At 40.9% G+C, this 23,673-nt stretch overlaps 1 protein-coding gene across 3 annotated transcripts in view; it reads left to right on the forward strand.

The window, feature by feature from the left end:
- The window catches only part of Dcdc2 (doublecortin domain containing 2), a 142,994-nt gene that overhangs the window by 50,287 nt on the left and 69,034 nt on the right, over positions 1-23,673 (forward strand). For 2 of the 3 annotated variants that reach the window (XM_042684262.1, XM_042684260.1), the window contains exons 8-9: positions 5,435-5,582; positions 19,435-19,518. In XM_042684262.1, coding sequence (XP_042540196.1) covers positions 5,435-5,582; positions 19,435-19,518 — 232 coding nt within the window. The remainder of the gene's footprint in view (positions 1-5,434; positions 5,583-19,434; positions 19,519-23,673) is intronic. The other variant, XM_042684263.1, reaches the window with a different exon arrangement.

Consider the following 23,673-nt stretch of genomic DNA (forward strand, 5'->3'; position numbering starts at 1 on the left):
TAAAGGAATCAATTGTGCAAGGAGAAGGCCAGGATAAAAGTAATCCTGGCAGAAGATGCAAGCTATCCAGGCCATTGGTACAGAGCTTGTCAGTGAACATGCACAAAGAAGGCTAAGGTGGCAGGGAACTGGTGGTTTAGACCTGTTATCTTAGCTACTCAGGGGGCTGAGATCTGGAGGATTTTAGGTCAAAGCCAACCTGAGTGGAAAAGTCTACCAGACTCCATTCCCAAAGTAATCATGAGAAAATCCATGATGGAGGTATTGTTTAAGTGGGAGAGCACCAGCTGTGAGCCGGGAAGCTGAGTGTGTATAAGGCTATTTGTTTGAGTCTCAGTACAGGTAAATAAAAAAGAAAAAGGAAAAGAAGGACAGGGTAGTCTGAGCTGAAGTTGGAGAGGCCCAATCATGTAGGCTAGTTTGGATTAGATTCCTTGATTAGATGCCATTTGAGGGTTTTGAAAAAAGGAGTGAGGGTTGGCCATGGTGGTGTATGCCTGTAATACCTACTGTTCAGGAAGCAAAGATAGGAAGATTGCCAATAAAGGGTGGCCTAGGTATAGACAACCCCAAAAGTAAAAGGACTGGACTATGGTACAAGTGATTGACTGGCAAATGTTAGGTCCTGAGTTTACCAGTGCTGAATAAAGAAAAAAAAAGATGGAATAAAAGAAAAGATGGAAGTAATTATTATTTGATTTATGCTTTTCAACATTCATTCTGGCTTTGGTCTATAGAGAAGAAAGTCTGGGCAAAAAAAGAAGCAAGAGGCAAAAGGATGATCCAAGTTCATTACGTGACTGAGGTGACTTGGACAGGTTGGCCACAGAGATGACAGGCAGCTATGACAAATCTACTTTGTGTACAATCAACGGCATTGATTCACTCAGCAGCTCTTCGTTGAGTGTATATTTTACCTTGAGTACTGTTCTTGTGCTGGGGTTGGGGTGGAGGGTGTTCTCGGAGATTCCAGAGCACTAAATGTACAGAGGCTATCTTCCAACAGAGGAGAGTGATACAGACAGATTCACCACACCTCTGACAGCAATCAGCGTTGAGATGGTAGAGGAATCCATCTGTCTGTCTGCCTATGGAAGAGGCCTATGCCTGCTGAGTGGGAGGGACTTCCTTGAGGAAGTTCCAGATGAACTGAAGAACATAGGTTCTCACTAAACCTTTTTATGGTATGTTGTGAATGTTTGGCAGGAAGCCAACACAGAGAAAATGTCCTATGCTGGGAAACCCAAAGTCACAAGCTCTTTTTTTTTTATTTTTTTTTATTTTACCAGCAGGATCAATTTACTCCTTTCTTTTAATTAATAGGTTCTCTGGAGAATGCAGTGTTTTATAGATCATTAACTGCCTGGCCTTGAGAGAAGAGAGTATGGGCAAGGGGCATGGTGTAGGGAGAGCTGATTTTTCTAACTTTAAGAACCACTGTCAAACCAACGAGGAAGCATTCCTGAACTCAGAGAGGGGACCCATAACTAGATTTTTTGAAATTTATGTTTCCTATATAGCTTTCTAGGAATTGTTTTATTGAAAGAAGAGAATGTGTGGGTGTGTCTGCGGAGGATAGACAGACAGAGACAGAGAAGTGCTACGAGGTGCACAGGGGACCTTCTGATCCCACGTTGAGTTGGTCAAGTTGCCCAGTGCAGCTGGACTTGGGGTGGAATGAGAAATGGAGGTTCTGGGGGGAGAAGTAGACTCTCTGCTACCAGGATGACACATGTCTGCCAAGCACTATCTAGACTGACAGTGTTAGGAGAGACACAGAAATTATCCAGTTGAGAATAAGTTTAAGTGGTGATTTTATGCTTAAAACATAAAAACAAAAACAAAAGGAAGACATTAAGTGAATTGTCTTGTGTTCTGCTGAGTTCGGAAAAATAAACCCCTCCTTCAAAGGAGGTTCTTTAAACTGTGGAGACCTTACCACATAGGATCAAGGTGCCCTCTAGTGGAAGAGAAGTAAAATTGAGACAAGTCCTGGAAAGACAAAACTGGACTATGTAGTGTTTCATGCCTGGGGCAGTAGGAGAAAGCTTAAATCAGACGTTGATGTGGAGAGCCATACTTACCTACTAATCTGGTAAGCATTTGTGTTGATATGCACATAGCACATGGGTGCTCTGTTTTATCTACTAGCAGAGCTGTGTGAGTGAAACTCCCCAATCACTTAACCTCCCTCCCACCCAAAACTCCTTCAATGATTACCTTTGTATTCAGGTCCCATGACACAGGTTGGGCCTCAAAAGTAGCAAAGATGGGCCACTCCCCATGCTTCACTATTTCCCCAAAACTCCACATCTGATTTATCTATCACATATAGTTTACACAATAAAGTATTAAAGCATATATTTGTATTACATAATTTATACATTCATGCATAATTTTCTATACATTTATTTATTTTAAGTTTTATTGTGAGGGTAATGTACAGAGGGGTAACAGTTACGTGATTCAGGTAATGAGTATATTGAGTCAGGCCACCTCCCCTCTCCCCTTTAAAACAAACAGCATTTGAATCATTTCCTAGCCTCTAAATACAAAATAATCCTTTCCTTTCTCTGTTTCATTTACTTTTTATTCACAAAGTGCCCAGAGATTAGTTATTGAATGAATGAGTGAAAGTCACTTGTCAAAGATACAGAGTTGTTTGAATAAGCTAGTCTTTTTTTTTTTTTAAATCACCTTTGAGTGTCCCTATCAGAAATGAAGTGATTTGTAAAATGATACCCATCCCCTCGCATTACAGAATAGGCTTTTTGCTTTTCCCTGTTACTTTCCCCAGAGAGCTACAACACACACACACACATACACACACCTAGATACACACACACACACACACACACACACACACACACACACACACGTGGAAAGTAAAGGTGGTAGAAATGGGAGTAAAAGAGGAGCTCAATCTAATTAAAATACTGCACATGCATGCATTTTTACCACAGTGCAACCATTTTAAACATCTAACATACACGAAAACAATGAGAGGAATGTAAAACAAGTCCTGTCTGAGGTATGAATACTCATGGGAATGAGAAGCCCACATAGAAGGACAGAAGAAGGGTGAATAAGGTTGAATACCTGATTTGCACACGTGTGTGAACAGGGAACAACCGAAACCTCTTGCCCTTGGCTTGGGAAAGGGAGGAGGAGGAAGGAGAGTGATCAGGTTTTGGGGGGGGGGGGGGAGTGCATTTGATCAAGATACATTGTATGCATATAGGAAATCCTTACACAGCTATTCTAATGAAAAGTGTAAAAATAAGCCAAAAAAAAAAAACAAAAACCCACCACCACCAAGAAAACAAACCAAAACCAAAAACCAAACCCCAAAATGTCCGTGGCTGGGCTTCTGAGTTTCTCAATGACAGGGCTTCATTCTCATCCTTGAAAGTTTCACATCATCACTGCGGCCTGTTTTCATTCGTGTGTTTTTGTTTTCTAAGCTAGAGTCTCGCACTGTAGCCCAGGCCTCAGATGTGCTATCCTCCCCTCTCTGTCTCTCAAGTGCTGCTACTACAGGTGTATGTCATCACACGTGTACATTTTTGGTTTTCTTCTTGGGCTTGGGATCAAACCCTGAGCCTTACGGATGCTAGGCAATTGTTTTTGCCACTGAGCTGAATCCCTAGACCTCCTTGCCATCTGTGAAGGGTTTGCTTCTCTTATCCAAAGCTTTTATAATTTAAAAATTTTTTTGGTGTGAATAGACTCCATTGAAAATAGACTAAAATATGGAACTTGGCTGATGGTTTTGGAAATTTCACTATATTAACGTTATCTGTTTTTCTCTGCCAGTTTATGGTCTTGCAAAAAAGTCACTGAAAAAGAAAAGGGGGGAAAAAAATCTCTGGTTGTAGTTAATGCAATAATTAAATGGAAACTGTATGTCTAAATTGCAGTAGGAACAGGAAATTAAATTATGCAAAAAGCATTATAGATTTGGACAAGTTTTCATACTGTTAATAAATCTATGCATAATTCATTTTCTTGTAGGCTATGACAAACTAGCATAAATAACTTCATTTGTAAGGCTGCGAATTTCTCTGTTCTTAATTGGGTGATGGCTAAAACCATTTAACTGCTTCTGGATGACTGAATATATAAATGTTTAAAATAAGCAGTTATAATAGGTTTCTGGGCAGATTTGTTTATTTAGCATCACTACATGTATTTGCAGATTCTAGCCTAGTACAGATGTGGCATAAAGATTTTACTCAATATGGCGGGAGTTTGAGACTATGTTTAGGAAAAGTTGTTTTTTTTTTTCTCTGCTCTTGGATTAAGCCCTCTGATGCTCCTTGTGAAGCACTCTATTCATCCCTTCATCCTTCTGAGGGACTTGGAAGGTAGGTAAAATAGCCCACTCCACCTATTAAGGTAACTGAGGCCTAAATGAATTTGATGTTAGGTAGCGCATGGTCCCAGAGATGTTAACAACAGCAGGAGCTCGGAGCCAGGTATTGTGAGTCTTGAAAATGTTGACTGTTTCTCCTACCTGCAGCTTCATACTTTAAACAATCAGGTGAGTTTAGCACCTGAGAGCCATGCTGTCTTATTAGGAGGGAGGGAGTGTCAGGACAAAGGCCGGGCACCAGTGCAGTAGCCACCTGCGGTAGTGGCTGTTATATGACTTTCCAGGCACTGTACTAGGGCAGTGACAGGGGCTGCTGAGTCCTCCCAGAGCGGGCGTCAGGTCTCCTTGTGAGATGCATGTGGGGCCTGGGGCAGTCAGCAAAGGTTTGTTTGACCAGGGGACCACATCTGCAGCATGGAGTGGGGCCCATGTGGCTCGAGTCTGCTTGTATGATGTTGACACCTGCACTTGACAGCTAGGTTAGAATCTATTTATTACATTAACTGATCCAGCTGGGGCTACCATTCCCCATCCAACAGACACTGGCCACATTTTCAGAAGAGTCCAGGATTAGGGGATGGGTGACGCACTCACCTGCTGCTGGTTGCTCTGGAGGTAGATTGCTCCCATTCCTTCCTGGCTTGCAGACTGTAGGCAAGGCTGCATTCTAAGCTTCATTGCCACACAACGTTTGTGTGAGGTGTGAAGGAGCAGTTTGTTATCTTGGTTTTGAGGAGTTGGGAATCTAACTCACAGATTTGTGGCATGTGAAGGTAGTGTACTAAAACTGAGCTACCCATCTACCCCAGCTCCTAGAGAAAGACCTAGTGCATATGAAGTGTTTAAGAATGGTTTGCAATTGTTTGTGCTTCTTCCTTTGCTGGATCTTTCTTCTTCTAAAGAGGTGCACTTGGAGCTAGTGTGGTGTAAAAATGGGCAGTCACAAGATCTATGCCCCTCCCTGACTTGTTGATCACAAGTTATTGACCCGTATATATACTGAGAAGCCCCGCTGGGAATTCATTAGCTAATCACAGGGTCCAATCGTTTGCCATTTAGGGGAATGAACGCCAGTCTAAGTCAACAATTGGATCCAGCGACAACTCTTCTCCTCAGCCCCTGAAGAGGAAAGGGAAGAAAGATGTGAGTGCCGAAAAACCAACCAAAGCAAAACAAAGCATGAAGTTGAAAGGAATCACAAACAATGGTAAGTTTGTTATGGTGTTACTCTGATCTATCCTTATTTCCTTGAGAATATGGTAAGATTTTTAATTCTGAAATTGGTATGTTCATGTCTCTGGCCCTTGTATTCAAAGAAGACCCTGAGAGGAGCTGCTGCTGGTTTTGCTCAGTTTTTGTTTTTTTGGTATTGAGATGCTATATCCTGGGGACATTTGTTTTGAGATCAAATGCTTCTTAAGGTGGTCCTGTAAAAAGCCAGAAAATTTGTCCTCCTCTGCTTCTACTCAGAGTACTTGGTCAATATTCATATCAATTATTATGACATTGGTCTCGCTCATCTGTGGTCTGTAAACCTTGTGTACACACACACACACACACACATTTGTGCCAGTCCTGGGACGTGAACTTAGAGCCTGGGCACTGTTCTTGAGCTTTTGTGCTCTACCACCTGAGCCACAGACCCACCACTTCTGGCTATTTTGGTAGTTAATTGAAGACAAGAGTCTCACAGGTTTATCTGCTCAGGTTGTCTTAGAACTGATTCTCAGATCCTAAGTAGCTAGGATTATAGATGTGAACAACCAGTGCCCGGCTATCTTTTTTTTTTTTTTTTTTAAAGACTTCGTTATTAGTATTATTAATTGCACAAAGGGGCTCATCACAATCAAACTCATTTCTTCCCTCATGCTTTTTTACTCCTCTTCCTCTCCCTCTTAAAACAGTTTCAACTGATTTCATTCTTTTTTCTTTTGTTCTTTCTTTTTATTGAACTCAGGGCCTCAAGCTTACTAAGCAATCACTCTACCACCACAGCAGCTTCATGGTTCTATTTTCCTCCATGCTTATGATGATTCACCTTTCCTGAAAAGATGCTTCCTTGATTTCACTGATCCCAAGAGAATACCAATCGCATAAAATTTACCAATGAGCAAAAAGTAATCTATCCAAATTAGTTATGTCCAAATTAGTTATGTAAGAGACAATATAAAATAAAAATGTAAAAGAGTTTGCATTAAGTCTGGGATTCCATTAGCATGAGCTAAAAGTGAGATGAATATGGTGAATTTTTCCCATGAGGTTGGTGTGAAGAGAGGCTATTTTTTGGTTTTATTCCTAGTGTGTGTTGAGCAGGGTGAACTGCTGACAGTGGAGTGATGCAGGGGTAAGGAGACAGGAACAGACCAACACGGAGGCCCCACCTCAATGCTCACACCGCCCCCTACTACTGAGGCATGGTGGGGGGCTCAGGGAGAGGATGGATGGGATCGATCAGGTCTCACTTAGTGAGAGGCCCTCATTTATTTCCAAGTCAGCGTGAAGAGTCTAGTTAGCATGACCAAATTCCAGATCACTGAAGAGTCACAAGGAAGGCATGGGACTAGGTTAGAGGAATGGCTTAAATGAGTGTGCCAGCTGTCCAGAGAAGAGGGGTTTACATCCTCAAGGATTTAAGTTGATGGAAATCAGCCACAAGTCTGGCATCTAGATTCCTTTCTAGATTCTGCTGGGCTTGAACTCTTGCCTGGGTGCTGCCTCTTAGTTTCTTTCACTGAAGGCTGTTGCCCTACTACTTGAGTCACAGCTCCATTTCTGGCTTTTTGCTGGTTAATTGGAGGTAAAGAATCTCACAGAGCTTTCTCCCCAGGCTGACTTTGATCCACAATCCTCAGATCTCAGTCCCCTGAATAGCTAGGATTACAGGTGTGAGAACATCAGCGCCCAGCCTAGATTTCTGTCCTAGTTCTACTATTGACCTTGGGCAATCTGCTTAACCGTTTTTTTGGGTCGCATTGACTTTAAAATGTGGGTTTGTATTGTGATTTAAAAAATATTTGGCTGATCTTGAAATTTTGCAATCCTTTCTATGACCAGGAAACAAGAGGCCAGGATGGAATATAATCAGCAAATGTTTATTGAGTGCCTATTAGATTGTAGGGACCAAAGAAGAGAAGTGAGTCTGGAAGAACATGCTAAACCTTCAGAATTAAAAGTAGGCTTTATTTCAATCAATAGACAGTAGATTGTGAGAGGCTCCAAAGCCATGGGCTATGTATTACCAAGACGTCTTAAATCCCCAGTGCTGACATAGATTTTATAGATATAAAGCACCTAATAAATGTTGAATGAATGATAGAAGCTAATAAATAGACGTCACTGTAATACTTTAAAACCCACTAAGTAACAGAATCCATTTAAACATTTTCATGAGTTATTGTCTAAAAGGCTTACAGAAGATATACTTTGCTTATTGTCTGTAAGGCTCTTATTAACTCACAGAAATCCCAGTTCCTACTGCCAGTATATTTTTAAAAGTCATTGGATTTAGCAGTTGTCCCTGGAAAGAAAGGGAGCAATTATCTTTCCAGGTTATATTATTTGTAGAGACTTGCGAACACAAGTCTCACTTGATAGACCCTCTAGGAAGAAACCCTTATTAGAGGGTCGATAATTTGCTTTTGTGGGCATTCACAAATAGTATGTCTATGGACATGAAAACATCAACCTCATGTTAATATGGAATCAAGTAGTTTTCAGAAAGTGCAAGGAAGAGTGCTGATTTGATCATAGTCTTGAGAGAATCTTGCAATTGCTTTAGATAATTGCTCATCTTAAGTGGGTATTTTCCAATGTAGTTTGGTTAATGTGAAGATTATGGGTTTTAAAATGGCTCGTGCCTTTCAAATTAATGTTTTAAAGATGAAATTTCTTTTCCCCAGTAAGGGGTTTTTACTACTGATGTAGACGGTATATAGGGGAATTTAGATGAAGTGATTTGTCTATTTTCGTCTGGATAGAATATCACCTGGAAAATGAATTGTAGCTTCTCAAAACATTCCTGCCACCAACCAGGAAAACAATGGGGAAACAAGATTTTGTGCACTTCTCTTGATTAAGTTGTCACTTGATAAATTTGGTTATTAGTTTGAATACATGCTATTTCGTCTCCAGATGTCCTGGGCTGTAGAAATTTTCCAGAGTAGAATATCAAGAGGTGTTTTTTTTTTTTTTTTCTCTTTCTCTTTCCTTAATTCAATCTTTAATTTCATTTATTAGTGAAGTTGGTTGTTTTTTTTTTTTGCTCAAATGTCACCTATATTAGAAATTTGAATCAAGTGTCTGCTTTTTGATACCTATACCTTGAGAGCTCTTAGTCTCTAGAGATGTAAAAATAGTAAGCACTTAAAGCAAATGAAAAGTGAAGGGAAGCCAAAATAATTAGAGATGAAATTGACATAGTCTTTTCTGTTTGAACTATATTAAATCGTGTTAGACATTCGTTTCTTTGTATAAAGTGTGAAATTTTAGGATTACATTGAATATTAGCCATTATTTTATATCATTCATCACATTATGCAAATATTTGATCCAGTGTACTTTACAATTCTCATCTAGATCTATCTATCTATCTATCTATCTATCTATCTATCTATCTATCTATCTATCTATCTATCTATCTATCTATCTATTTAGTTCCACTCCTGAGGCTTGAACTCAGGACCTGGGCATTATGCCTAAACTGTTTTTGCTCAAGGCTAGGCTCTATCACTTAAGCCACAGCTCTACTTGTGGCTTTTTTTTTTTTTTTATGGTCATTGAAGACTAGCTCCTCATGGGACTTTCATGGTGGGGCTGGCTTTCAAACAGGATCCTCAGAACTCAGCCTCCCAAGTAGCTAGGATTATAGGCATGAGCCTCCAGGCTCATCTTGACTTAAAAAAAGGATTTTGATTGAAGTTGAGCATTGTGCTCATGTTAAAAGATATTTACTGATAGTAAGGTATAAAAGGATGTATAAATGAGCAATGCTAATGTCAGACTGTAGATGGCAACCTGAGTCTAATTTTATTTTATTTTTCCTTTTTTTTTTTTTCCCTTTCTACTTTCTCTCAGTAATAGTAAAGCTTAATAATTCAAGCAAGCAGTGACATATTTCTTAAGGGAAACAAAATACTATTTTCTCTTGGTAGCCAAGATGCAAAGTAAGATTGGTTTGGTGATTGATGAAGTTGGGTGTGAAATGCGTTCTTAGAGCTGAATTTAAATATCAGCCTAAGTGACCAGAGAGTGTTTTAGTCACACTTTCCACTTGAGTTGTAATGCTTTGAGATACGTTTTAGAGGTGTTAATTGGCTATATTCTCCACTAGGAGCAAGACGGTCATGATTATTGTTTTTGAAATAGCATTATGGCTAATCAGTATATTCACTGGTGCTATTCATATTTGACACATGAGAAAACTGGGTACCTTTAGGACTCTTAGAGCAATGAAAGTACAGCGACTCTAGTTTAGGAATATCAGGAGTGCAAAGAAGATATAGCCTGTTCTGTATTGGAGCATCATATGCTGTGTAAGTACATTTTTTGTTATTGTTGTTGATTGTGAGGCTTGAATTTGAGGCTTGAGCACTGTCCCTGAGCTCTTTGCTCAAGGCTGGTGCTCTACCACTTTGAGCCACAGTACCACTTCTAGTTTTCTGGTGGTTAATTGGAGAAAAGGGCCTCATGGGGGCTTTTCTGCCCCAGTTAGCTTTGAACCATGACCCTCAGATCTCAACCTCCTGCATAGCTGGATAACAAGTGTGAGCCACCACCACCTGGTTTTGATCAGTACTTTTTTAATGGCAAAGTATTAAAATGTAGTAAAAAAGCACAACTTCTCTTCTTTTGAAGGATGTATGGTCTCTTTCAATTTGCACATGTGTATATACACATATGTTTGTACACATAAACACACAGGCCATGATGGATGTACTTCCTGGCTTAGTTCCAAGGTCTTTAATATTTCAATGTCTGATGAACAGTTTGGAGCAGGTACAATGTTGGCAAAAGGAGGCCTGAATATTATGACCTTGTTGGGTGACTGCCCTTGATCAGTCATGCCCTCGAGTTTCCTAATAGCTACAACCTTCACATGATTTGGCCCACATCGCCCCATTTACTGCCATTTATCCTCAGAGTCTCAGAGTCATGGGGCACTGAAACTTGAGCTTCTTGGGCTCAGGTACAAACCAGCTCAGGCACTTAAAAGGTTTTCCTTCACAAAGGAACTTGGAAGACAAACCTAGAAGCAGCTTCAGAAAATGTGCTCTCCCAGGTCTTACCATTGAAAAGGCTATTGTGTGCTGAGAGCAATTATGTAAGAAGGCACCAAGACAATTTGGCAGAGTAGAGAGCTGGTTCTGTTTGTAAGCTGAGGTAAGATTTATGATCTCTTGTTGTTTGTTGACAAAGAAAACACAGCTTTTCTCTTCCTTCATTGACCATAAGTTCCCATTTCAATGGAAAAACATATTGTGGGACATGAGTCCAATTTTATTACAGCAACTGTTAGCATGGTAAAAAAGTAATTGTATGATTCTTGTTTCTCACACACCTTGATCATCCATCCACTCATTGGAATAACATGGTGCAATAGTATTCCGGTTCAGAAGTGATTTTAGTTATTTCTTAGTTTCAGTCCCCATTTTTTAGGTTCTGGGGTTATCAAGTCAAGGTCTTGCACATGTTAGCCAGTGCTCTTCCACCGAACTATACCCTCATTGCATGGCTTTTTATATATCATTTCCTATCCTGTGTTTCCATGCACTTGCTATACTGTATAGAGGACTCCGAGAGAAGCATAGTTTGAGAACTGATGCAGGATTGAATCTTCCGCAACCAGTTCTCTTGGAGTTAATTTTTCTATAGTCCAAGGTCCTAGAAATTCACTTTAGGTAGGTATTTATGATTTGGATCACATTCCCTATATAGGCCCATGAAGTGCTCTGTAACGCACCATCCATCATAACCATTGCATTATATGATATTACGTGAATGGCTCACCATATGCACCATGTTTCTAGTGAGAAAATAAACTAAGAATTCCACTTCAGAATGCCCAAAGCTCATAGTAACCCTGATGCCTGTAGACATAAAACTGGTACAAGCCAGGGTCTTTCAGTCTGGGCCCAAGGAGGAATCTGGAGATGAAGAGGCCAGGCCCAGAGTTAGAGGTAGACACTCTGAGGTGGATTGAAGGTTTGAGATTCCCTTCCCTTTCCCTTCCCCTTCCCCTTCCCTTTGCCTTTGCCTTTGCCTTTGCCTTTCCCTTCCCTTCCCTTCCCTTCCCTTCCCTTCCCTTCCCTTCCCTTCCCTTCCCTTCCCTTCCCTTCCCTTCCCTTCCCTTCCCCTTCTCTTTCCCCTCCCCTTCCCCTCCCCCTCCCCCTCCTCCCTCCCTCTTCCCCTCCCTTTCCCCTTCCCCTTGCTCTTCCCCTTGCCCTTTCCCTTGCCCTTTCCCTTCCCTTCCCTTCCCTTCCCTTCCCTTCCCTTCCCTTCCCTTCCCTTCCCTTCCCTTCCCTTCCCTTCCCTTCCCTTCCCTTCCCTTCCCCTTCTCTTTCCCCTCCCCTTCCCCTCCCCCTCCCCCTCCTCCCTCCCTCTTCCCCTCCCTTTCCCCTTCCCCTTGCTCTTCCCCTTGCCCTTTCCCTTGCCCTTTCCCTTCCCTTCCCTTCCCTTCCCTTCCTGTTCTTTGGCATTGAACTCTGAGTCTCCACTTGTCAAGTAAGTGTTCTACTAGTCGAACAATGTCCCCAATCTTTTTGATTTTAGTTTGTTTTTCAAATAAAATCTTCTTCTTTGCTTGGACTGGGCTCTTGGACAGGGATCCAAGAGCTTTTGGCTCCTCAGTACCTGGAATTACAGGTGAGAACCTATCAGTGATGTTCTTTCATTATTAATATCCTCTGCAGAATCTTTATGTTCTTCCCAGCTCCAGGATTTGGCTTGTTGATCTCTCTTTTCACAGATATTATCCTTTGCTTCCAAGTAAGCAGGATTCACCGCTTTTTGGAAAGAAACTTGGAAAAAATTGTATGCAGTGAACTGTCAGACCCAGAGAAACAAAAGATTTCCTGGTTTCCTTCATTTATGGTAGAGAGAATGTACCTATAAACCTATAAGTAAACATGTTGTATGGTACCCACATGGTTACTACAAATGAATTAACTAAAGTATAATAGACTCTATGGAGGGCTCAAATAGTATAACTTTTTTTTTTTAGAAAGACTAGGTCAAAATCCAACAAAATCATCATGAGGAAATGCGTACACACCAGGGGAGGGGTGGGTCAAAGGGAGAGGGGCAGATGAATGAAGTAGGTATGGGGAGGAGAAGAATGTAGTAAAAACTGCATTGTGTATACCACAAGATTAAGAAAAGGAAGGGGTAGGTCAAGGGTGTGTGTGTGTGTGTGTGTGTGTGTGTGTGTGTGTGTCTATGTGTGTCTGTGTGTGTCTGTGTGAATATTGAAGAAGTGACACTGATTAAGGTACATTGTATTCATACACTTCTTTATGAAATGGCACCTCTTTTGTGTAACTACTTAAAAAAATAAAATTGAGTCATCCTGGATATTTTATCTTGAGATATGAGGAAGTTTCCAGACAGAGCCATGATTAGTCTACTATCATAAGATGAGCTTCCTAGAGGGGAAAGGAGGAAGTAGTCATGGAATCTATTATCCTAAATCTCTGGCCACCTCTATGTGTGTGTGTGTGTGTGTGTGTGTGTGTGTGTGTGTATCTTCCATCAGGCTTAGTATAAATTAAGACTAAGAACTGTCCTGGTTTGCTAGCATATCAGCTCCTTGGCTTTCAGTCACATGGAAAGGATGCAGCTTAGCCTTAAATGTAATACTCTTCACAATAGTGCAGTGAGTGTTTGCTGACAGGGTGATTGTGTGTGCATGCTTATGTTTGTATGGAGATAGGTCAATAACATCTAAATTTAAGGTTATACATTGCAAACATCAAGTAATGGTACATTTGTGATACTCTATCAGTAATATAGTCAATGGAGCTACATTCACAAATCCTCAGAATAGATAAATAGCCTTTCCTGGTTCTGAAAATGAGGGGTGGGGTGGGGAAGAGGAGAGATCATGGATATGTCAGTGGCAAATGCCTTCTGGAAATTTCTAGGCTGACATGCAACTGGCTCCAAGGTGGACTTAGCTAGATAAATGTCTTCAGGGGGCCTAGGGAGAGGAGTGAAGGATGCCATATGCCATATGTAGGCAATCTGATTGGAAGGCTGATGTGTCATAGCAGACCCTGAAGTTTAGCTGAGAGATTTTGAGGAGTTTCCATCTTTCCCTTCTTCCATTCTCCAGTATTTCATCTTCTTTTGTAAATGGGTTTGATTGATTTAGATCCTCTCTATTTTTAGGATGGCAGGAATTAGTTTTTATGAGGATCTTTTCCTCTTCTGCAATCTGGTGTCTCTACAGGTACCAGCATAGGACTGGACCTAACTGTGGCATTCAGACCCACTTTTACAGCAACTGAGAACATGAAAGAGATGAATATGTTGGAGGCTGATCTGTAGTTTATTTATCAAATGATCAAATCCTTTTTGTTAAAGAAATAAAAATAGGGACTTGAGTACTGAAAGAGCCAAACTCTTAAACCTATGAATTTTCCTTCTCCATGACTTATGAACCTATCTCCTTTCCTAGGTTATCAATGCCATTTTTTTTTTCAATAAGCACTCACCAAGCCATATACTTTGCTAATCACTGGGGTAACTCTCCTGTGTACCAATTTCTCTGAACTTGGACATTTTCTTCCAATAGAAAATTCAGTCTTCATGAAGGAATTTTCCTGGATGGAGTAAGCCAAGTTGCTTTCTTAATTTCAATAACCAAACACCATCTACCATCCATAAATGCTAAGTTTTCACATACATTCCTTATATCTCTATATTACTCTTGCCTTTACATAAAGGAACAATGAGAAAAAAGGCCAACTCTGCTTACATAATACTATTTTGGTTTAATAGGATGGCCTGATCACAAGTCACGTGTGGCACTACCAGACAAGGAAGAGCTTTTCCCCACCTACATGGTATGCTAGGCTTTTTTTTTTTTTTTTTAGAACATGGCTTCTTTTATATATGGCTCTATTTTTGGTCTGTGTTGCCCTACTTTCCAACATGAGGTATAATCTCCACATGCCCTGCATTATCACAAAGGGATAAAGATAACGATAAAATACCTCGAAAGTACCTGTGAGCCTCTGAAGTTTAAAGCTATCCCATTTATTCTTATTTTGTACAATTGGATGATAAGAGTAAATTAGTTCTGTGAAACAGGTTAAGATGACTTCATAAAGACCACTTTTTACTTTGAGATAGAAACCTTGCCTCTGTATAAGGAAAGTGTGTGTGTGTGTGTGTGTGTGTGTGTGTGTGTGTGTGTGTGTGTTACCTTTGGACTGGTGGTACCTGCCTTTCTCCTAGACCTTGTTTTGCTTTACAGTAAGGACCTTTACAGGAAGAAAAGTCCTTTCATGAAGGATGTCTTGACATGTGTAACAATGAGACACCTCTGCTGAAATCCTGGAGGACGATTCCTGAGACCAGGGCTGGAAAAGGACCCAAAACTTTAAAACCTGTTGAGGTCTGGATGGTCATAGGGCAAAGGCTCTCATACAGAAAACTGAGTGTCATTTCCATAGATTTTTAATAGGTATTTCTAGTAAAAAAAAGAGTTTGATATTCCAATCTAAATTCGGGAAATGTTGGATTATGGAAAATTAAGCCATTTTCTTTGCTGTAGGATGCTCCTCGCTTTTAATTGAGAAATATTCCAAGATAATTCTTTTAGGTTTTGTTTGTCTGGGTCAGTGATTGACTAAGTGTAGGTTGACCTTGAACTTGAGATCCTCTTGCCTCTGTCTCCCATGTGCTGGGATTATAGATGTGAATCATCATGCTTGGTTCCATACTCTTTCTCTTTTTGGATCCTTGACATAGAATCCTTGGTAGCATTATTGTTCTTTTGAGCCCAATGTGAGAAGCACTAGAATATTCAGATAAGGCAGCGTTTTCACACAAAGGCAGCTGGTTGTAAGGCATCACCTGTCTATGATGGAAATTAAATGAGCTACCTTCTTTAAGTCTGTTTCTGAGGATATCACTAGCTGACAGCATAGTAAGATTTTCTGGGTGCTGGGTGCTAGGTTGAGTACTGAAGAACTCACTCATCCTCACAGTTGTCATATGAAGTAGTGTTCTAATAATTATCATCTTCCACATTTTACTGTCAAAGAAATAAAAGCACCAAAGGGTTAAGAACCTGGTATGCAACTAAGCAAGTGGCTAATAGTGGAAAATCAGATCTACTTGCTCTGTCTGTAACAGAGTTACCATCTAGGCCACAGAGGCTCAAATCCAGGCAGCATAACTCTAGATCCTGTGTTTCTTAGTACTATGCTCAACTGACCCATCAATCAGTAACTGGTGCATTAATTCACAATGGTGTGTGCACATAGGGACCAACAATCACGTTTATTAGTGATGGGAAAAATAAAATAAAATTGACAGCAGGCGTTTGAAAGCCCTCATGTTCAACACAAATTGAAGAATGATAGCAAGAGGCCGAGACACTGTTTATTTTATACTTTGCCTCATTAAATTTGTGTTCCCTTAATAGTTATAAAGAAATTGAATGGGATTTCATGGTGGCAGGAGAGAAGGTATATTACCCTCACTGGGTGAGGAGGTGGATCCAGGATTAAGTCTTCCAACATGACCCTTGCCTTGGGTCTGACACCTCTTCATCTGTGTAGCTGTATTGTTTTCCTAATCACATCACACTCTTCTTTCTCATGTACAGCACAAACACACTCAGGCATGCATCAAGCACCTGCTACATAGACACAGACAGACAGAAACACAGATACACAGATACACAGACAGACAGACAGACAGACAGACAGACAGACAGACAGACACACACACACACACACACACACACACACACACTCTTTATTGCTGCCCCTACACCATTTCACTTAGTCCCCTGGTGTTCTTATAAAATGTATTTGTAGGTTGAGCCAACACAACCATGGCCAGACACATGCACAATCTCGGTTGTGAGATTTAAAATATTCCGAATGTCCAGTATAAGACTTCACTGAATTCTCTCATGCTTAATCCATAGCTAAATCCAAGTCTTTCCAAAATCAGGCACAAGAATGGATCTTCTTGAGCTGGGCAGGCAGGCACTGGTGATTCATGCCTGTAATCCTAGCTGTTCAGGAGGCTGAGATCTGAGGACTGCTGTTTGAAACCAGCATGGCATGAGAAGCCAGCCTGTCTGTGAGACTCTGATCTCTAATTAACCACACCCAAACTGGAAGTGGAGCTGTGGCTCAAATTGGTAGAGTGCTAGCCTTGAGCAAAAAAGCTCAGGGACAGCACCCAGGCCCTGAGTTCAAAATCCCATGACTGACAAAAAACAAAAAACAAAAAAACAAAATGAAGATCTTCTTTGTAGGCTGTTTGGAGATACAGGGGTTAAAGAGTAGAGCTGCTTCCACTGCCATGGAAAATATGTGGGACCAAACTCCCCAGGCAGGATATCAGGGTAGTAGATTTTCTTCCTTGAAAACCTTCCCTTGTGAGGTGCTCAGGTCTTTGGTTCTAGTCTACAGAATGTTATCTAGGCCCACAGCACATACACTCCTCAGATTTTCCCTTGTTATCATCCTGGGAATACCTTGTTGCTTCTCTTCTCTGCAGAAACCATTTCCACAAGCTTATGCTTACTCATTTGCTGATTGGCTCCAATAAATTTTCAGGAATGAGAAGACAGATGGTTATTGTTTTCTTGAGACCCAACATGCCTGAATCTTTCTTTATCATATTCTCACATGTAATACTTAGTTTTGGATAGCTGAATTCTTGCTTGAGGTGTTTTCACTCAGAATTTTGAACATGTAGATAGAACTGACAGGTGGAGTCTTTTTCTATTCAGAATATAGAATGTGTTACTTTACTGGCCTTTTTCCTTTCTTTGTTGCTGTTCTCTTAAGTTATCTGATGAGGCTTGTTAATTTAGATTCTTCCAAAAAGCTTAGCTTATTAGATGAAGAGGAGGAAAAGAAGGAGGGGAGAGGAGGAGGAGGAGGAGGAGGAGGAGGAGGAGGAGGAGGAAGAGAATCCACTGCTAGTAGTTCCTTGGGAGGAGATCCAGGAATGGGTGGTCAGGTGAACAGGTGGCAGGTAAGGGGAGTAATATTTTTGTTACTGCTGTGGACAACTGTGCTCAAGCCTACCTAGATATTCCAAGATAGCCTATGGAACACCCCAACAGAATGGTCTCATACAGCGCCAAGGAAATTAGGTGTGTGCCTGCCAATTCTTATTTTTCAGAGGCTGAGGGCTGTACTTGGAATATGAACTGGTTGGTGTGGTTGAGCCATACCTCTACTTCTGTCTTTCTGGTGGTTAATGGGAAATAAGTGTCTCACAGACTTCCCTCTCTGGGCTATGTTCAAACTGTGATCCTTAGATCTCAGCTTGATGCATAGCTCGGATTACAGGCATGAGTTAATAGCACCTGGTTTGTTATATCTTTTTGAAGTCTATATTTGTCCTTAGTAGCATATTACTCTGGCTCTTCTGGATCCTTCTTCCTACCCTCCCCCTTATTCTTTGTGTGTGTGTGTGTGTGTGTGTGTGTGTGTGTGTGTATACATGTGTGCACATGCACAGGTGTGTTTCTTAGTTCTAATAGTGGCTTTCCTTAAATGATTGTAGAGCCTTGGCAATCTATTCATATCTATGAACAAGATAGTAGGTGAGTTGACAGGATTCTATGCCTGGATGGGGACTGTTGACTGACATTGCTTCATCTTGTCATGTCATCATCATTATCTTCTTCATCATCATCAGCTCATCATCACCATCACCATCACCATCATCATCATCATCATCCCACAATTTTAGGTTTACACTCCATAAATGAGCAAGGTTTATCTCATTCCACACGATGGTTTCCAGATCTATCCATTTTCCTGCAACTGTCATAATTTCACTTTTTTTTATGATGAGTAATGGTCCATAGTGTATATATGTCTTTTTTTTTTTTACATGAAAACTATAGAAAAAATTTACTAGGAAAGGAATGTACTTTTTGTTGTTGTTGGTCATGGGGCTTGAACTCAGGGCCTGGGTGCCGTCCCTGAGCATTTTTGCTGAAGGCTAGTGCTCTGACACTTTGAGCCACGATACCACTTCAGGTTTTCTGATGGTTAATTGGAAATAAGAATCTCATAGATTTTCCTGCCTGGGCTGACCTTGAACTGTGGTCCTCAGATCTCAGCCTCCTGAGCATCTACAGGTATAAGCCACCAGCACTTGGCCAAAGATCTTTCTTGTGTATTTATTTACTTCCTTTTGGATATATGCCCAAGAATGGTATGTTGGTGTTCACAAAGTAGGTTTATTTATTTATTTTTTGAGGAGATTCCATACTCATTTCCATAGTAGTTGCACTAGTTCGCATTCTCACTAACAACATTCCTCCCTAGTGCCAACCCTCACCCCCTCACCCCCATCATCTCCAGCATTCTATATTATTTGTTTTCTTGATGACTGCCATTATTACTGGAATAAGATAAAATCTCAGTGTAGTCTTCACATTTCCTTTATGGCTCAAGGATGTTGAACATTTCTTCATGTATTTATTAGCCATTTGATATCTTCTTCTGAGGGCTATCTGTTTGCTTGCCTATTTTCTCTTCTAAGTTTAGGTGTTTACTTTTCAACTGGAGGGCCTTTGAGGGACTTATAGGCATTTCTCACTGATGATTTAAGAGGAATATACTTTTACGCTTCTACTTTGAAGATGAGAAAAACTAAAAAGCGGAGTTAAGGGACTTGCCCAGGTAACATAGCTGCAACATGGTAGAAGGAAACTGGAATCCAAATCCAGATTCTAAACATGGCTATTTATTTACTGTACTTTACTGTGCTCTGATTTCCATATAATTTTAAATTAGCTTGAACATCTAGAAATAATAGCATTGACTAATATCATTTCCTATCCTCAACAGGCACCATGTCCGGCTCTGGGGATGCAAACGTAGTAGCAGAGTTCTCCCCTCAAGCCTCAGCACATGTAAAATATCACTGTCTAGGTAGGTGTGGGGAAGGAAACCCCCCTTCACTGAAATGCTTACGGTGGCACCTGCCACAGAGGAGAGGAAATGATGACCTCTAAAGGATGAATGGAGCATTCTAGAAGGGAGGAGGGGGAATCAATCCTGGGCAAGGAAAGAAAGGAAAATGGCTGAGTGCAGGTGTGGAAACAAGTAGAGTTTCAAGTCTGATTCTGAAACTCTTAAGGAGATTCCTATGGACGTGTGGAGAGGATAAGGAGAGAGCAAATAGAAGGTACAATAGGTGTGGTAAAATGATAACACCTATGGGTGTCCACTTTCTCTATTCTCACTTTTTCCCCAAAGAGTCCCACCAGGTAAATATCATTATCCTGATATGATAACTCAGGAAACAAGGGTTCAGAGAGCGTATTGACTTCTCCATCATTCCAAAGACCTTCCTAGGCTTTGTGACTTTATTGACTTCTCCAGCATTCCAAAGACCTTTCTAGGCTTTGTGACCTTTTCCAGAGTTGTGGGGAACAGAATACTGGGGTCCTGGGTCTTTGTTCTTAATAAAGCCCTATCTGGCAGCCCCACCGGCCAGGGCTGAGATGGCAGCTGTAAACTCAAGAAGCCCAACAAGGGAATGGTATGCCCTATCTGTATTTTGGAGAGACAGCTGATGGTAGACAGTTGTGTGGCTTCTGGGTTAGGGAAGTTTCCTAGAGATATGAAAATCTAGAAATCATTTAATAAGTAACTGACAAGGGAAGGGCTGATGGTGAGTACAATAGTTTTTGACGAGTGAGATGGAGGGAGGAGACATATGCAGCTAACAGGATTAAAACAGTATGTTGTTATACACTGGTACAGGGAGGTATATAGGACATTAAGTGGGACCTTTTGTGAGGAGACACTGAGTATTTTGCTGGGTAACAGGGGAGTTGGCTGTTGCCATTAAATCTCAAGGATAGGAGAGAAAAGCAGCCATGTGGCATCCAGTTGATCTGTACGGGGAGCTGCTGGAAAAAATAAGTCTGGAGGAAGTCATCCCTTGCATGTAGAGATCTGAAGTTGCCAGCCAACAGGTGAGGATTAAAGCCACAGGAAAAGAGAAGATAGCCCAGAGCTGGTAGCTCATGCCTGTAATCCTAGCTACCCAGGGGGCTGAGATCTGAGAATCTTAGTTTGAAGCCAGCCCAGGCAGGAATGTCCATGAGTCTCTTATATCCAATAAACTACTCAGGAAAAGCTGGAAGTGGAGCTGTGGCTCAAGTAGTAGACCATGCATTAACTTTGAATACAAAGAAGCTCAGGGACAGTGCCTAGGCCCTGAATTCAAGCCCCAGGACTGGAAAAAAAAAATTCATTCTATAGACCTAGAAGAAAAGAGTCAATGTTGATTCTTAAGGAGCAAGTACCAGAAGAAGGGTACAAAGAAGCTGAAATGAAAAACACAAATAGAGCTTATACCTCTAATTACCTTACTTGTTTTATAGAACAAACACTTTAGAAGTAGTAGGAATTATGATTTCCACCTCACAGATCTGAACAGTAAAATGCAGAAACATATAGCACAGTGCTCCAAGAGTGGCATTTAATAAAATGGCAGCTAGCTTATTTCTAAGGTGTCATGGCAAGTGAACCAAAGCTGTTTGACCTGAAGGTTAGAGTTTCCTCCATGATTATGGTAACTTTAACCCCACTACACTTATTCCTAGACTAATCTGCTGGAATGATTCTGGGCATACCAAATGTAAAGCACTGATGTCTACGTTCTGCTAGTGTAGCTGTGTACACACCTGCATAGCTAGCTTCCGTAGAAGTAGAAAAGCACTGGCATTTCAGAAGATCAACTTCAGGGGAAAGAGCCATTCTGGAGAGTATGGAACACCTACAAACTAATAGCAAGAAATTGGATTTAAAATCCATTTTTAATGCGGGTTAAGGAGAACTCAAAATTGTCCTATTTGATGAGATAAACATTTTGTAGTCTGAAAATGAATGGCTACCCTTTTTTTTTTTTTTGGTAACTATTATACTACCAAAAAAGATCCAATTAAAAGAATAGACAGTTCTGATGTCAGAATGTATCAGGAGCAAAAGGGAAGCATGGAGATTTTTTTTCTTTAAATGAAAGCATTCTGTCATGTACCTGTCACTATGACCAAAGTTCTCAATAATTGAGTGTAGCTCAGAATAGGTGGGTGGGCTTCCATTGCTCTGGGAGATGTGGAGAGCAGATTCCCAGGACTGCACTTAAATAAAATCGGTGGGAAACATTTCTGACAAATGGATTCCATGTTTTCTTTTCCCTTTTAATTTTTTGGTCTGTTGTGAGGGTTGAACTCAGGGTCTGGGCTCTGTCCCTGTGCTCTTTTTGCTCAAGGCTAGTGCTCTATCACTTTGATCCACATCTCCACTTTTGGTGGTTAATTGAGCCACATTTCCACTTTGAGCCACATCTCTACTTTCTGGTGGTTAATTGGAGATAAGAGTCTCATGGACTTTCCTGCCCAGGCAGGCTTTGAATTGCAATTCTCAGATCGCAGCCTCCTGAATAGCTAGGATTACAGGTTTGAGCCACCAGTGCCTGGCTTGGCTTCCATGTTTTCTATGGCACTTTTTTTTTTTTTGTTTGTCCATGCATGTTTGTGATTTATTACATTTTCAGTTTTGGAGGGCTTGCTAACTAAAAACAGGGCCCCAGATCCAATTAGTATATTCTGTAACTTTTTAGATGAATGTGTTCAGCTTTTAGGAAATTTTTCTGAGCGAGCCTGAGACAGGACAAGAGAATGAATTTTCTTTGAGGGTTGTAAGGCAGTTGCTCAATTGTGAGGAAGTTGCCTCTTTAATTAAAAAAAATTTTTTTTGGTGGGACTGGGAATTGAACTCAAGTCTTGCTTGCTCATGGCCGGCACTCTACCACTTGAGCCACGTCTGACTTTTTGCTGGTTAAGTGGAGCTGGAGTCTTGCATACTTTTCTGCCTAGGCTGGCTTTGGACATTTGTCCTCCAGGTGGCAACCTCCTGAGTAGCTAGGATTACAGGTGTGAGGCACCAGCACTTGGCAACCTCCTTAATTTTTAAAAATTGGTTGGAAGAGCAATCAAATTCCCTTTAGTCTTTATTGCCAGGGTCAACCTGATGTCACTTGGAAGCATGATTATGTTGCATGTTTGTAATAATACAACATATTCATGTTCATAAAAATGAATATGAGAGGGGCTGGGAAGGTGGCTCAGTGTAGAGTGCTTGCCTTGCATGCCATGCATGAGGCCCTGGGTTCAATTCCTCAGCACCACATAAGCAGAAAAAGCCAGAAGCAGTGCTGTGGCTCAAGTGGTAGAAGCCCTAGCCTTGAGCTGAAGGACTGAAGGACAGCGCCCAGGCCCAGAGTTCAGGCCCCACGACCAACAACAACAACAAAAAGAATGAGAGAACATCTTTTCAATGCAGGAAGTACCTAAAGAGCTTATTGGTGACAGGTTGAGGTTGTGGCTCAGGTAGTACAGTGCTAGCCAATGAGTGAAAACAAACATCAGATAGGGAGTTTAAGTCCTGGTCTGGGACCAAAAAATAAAAATATTTATGTGAGGAGACACAAATTAGTGAGGACTTGTTTCCAAGTCAGAAATGCAGAACTGAATTTGAAATGAGAGCTGCTGGTAGTGAAAGGCAGTATAGATGATTAATTCATGTTTCCTGAGATACCTGCCTTTCATAGCTTCCTTCCTTTTCCCTTCTAAGACCCAATTGCTCCTCTAATCTGCAGTTAGCAGCTAAAGAAATCTCTTGGAAGAATGATAAAGAAGTTGAAGAGGGTCAATAGGATTAGAAAAGAGTAGAAGGAGAAAGGAAGAGAGACCGAGAGAAACAGAGAGAGGTCGGCTGGGTACGAAGAATCATTTCTTATTCTATTAAAGATTCTCAAAACTAAAAATAACCGACAGTAGTCAGCAATTTTTCCTATCAGGTGCTTCTAGGTTAATCTCTTTACTCTTAAGCTCCATCACATTTTATTGTCAGTGCAGTGAATATTGTCCTCAGAGGACAGGTAGAAACATAGAGAAAACCCAGTTTCCTCATGAAGCTTAAAATTGAGTTGGAGACCAGAAAGTAATTCTAAGAGGCAAGAATGAATACGGCCAGTAGCAGAATACCTATGCAAGACAAAAAGCAGAGTGG

Source organism: Dipodomys spectabilis, unplaced genomic scaffold (assembly GCF_019054845.1).
Source record: "Dipodomys spectabilis isolate Male_0828 unplaced genomic scaffold, ASM1905484v1 ptg000085l, whole genome shotgun sequence".
NCBI lineage: Eukaryota > Metazoa > Chordata > Mammalia > Rodentia > Heteromyidae > Dipodomys > Dipodomys spectabilis.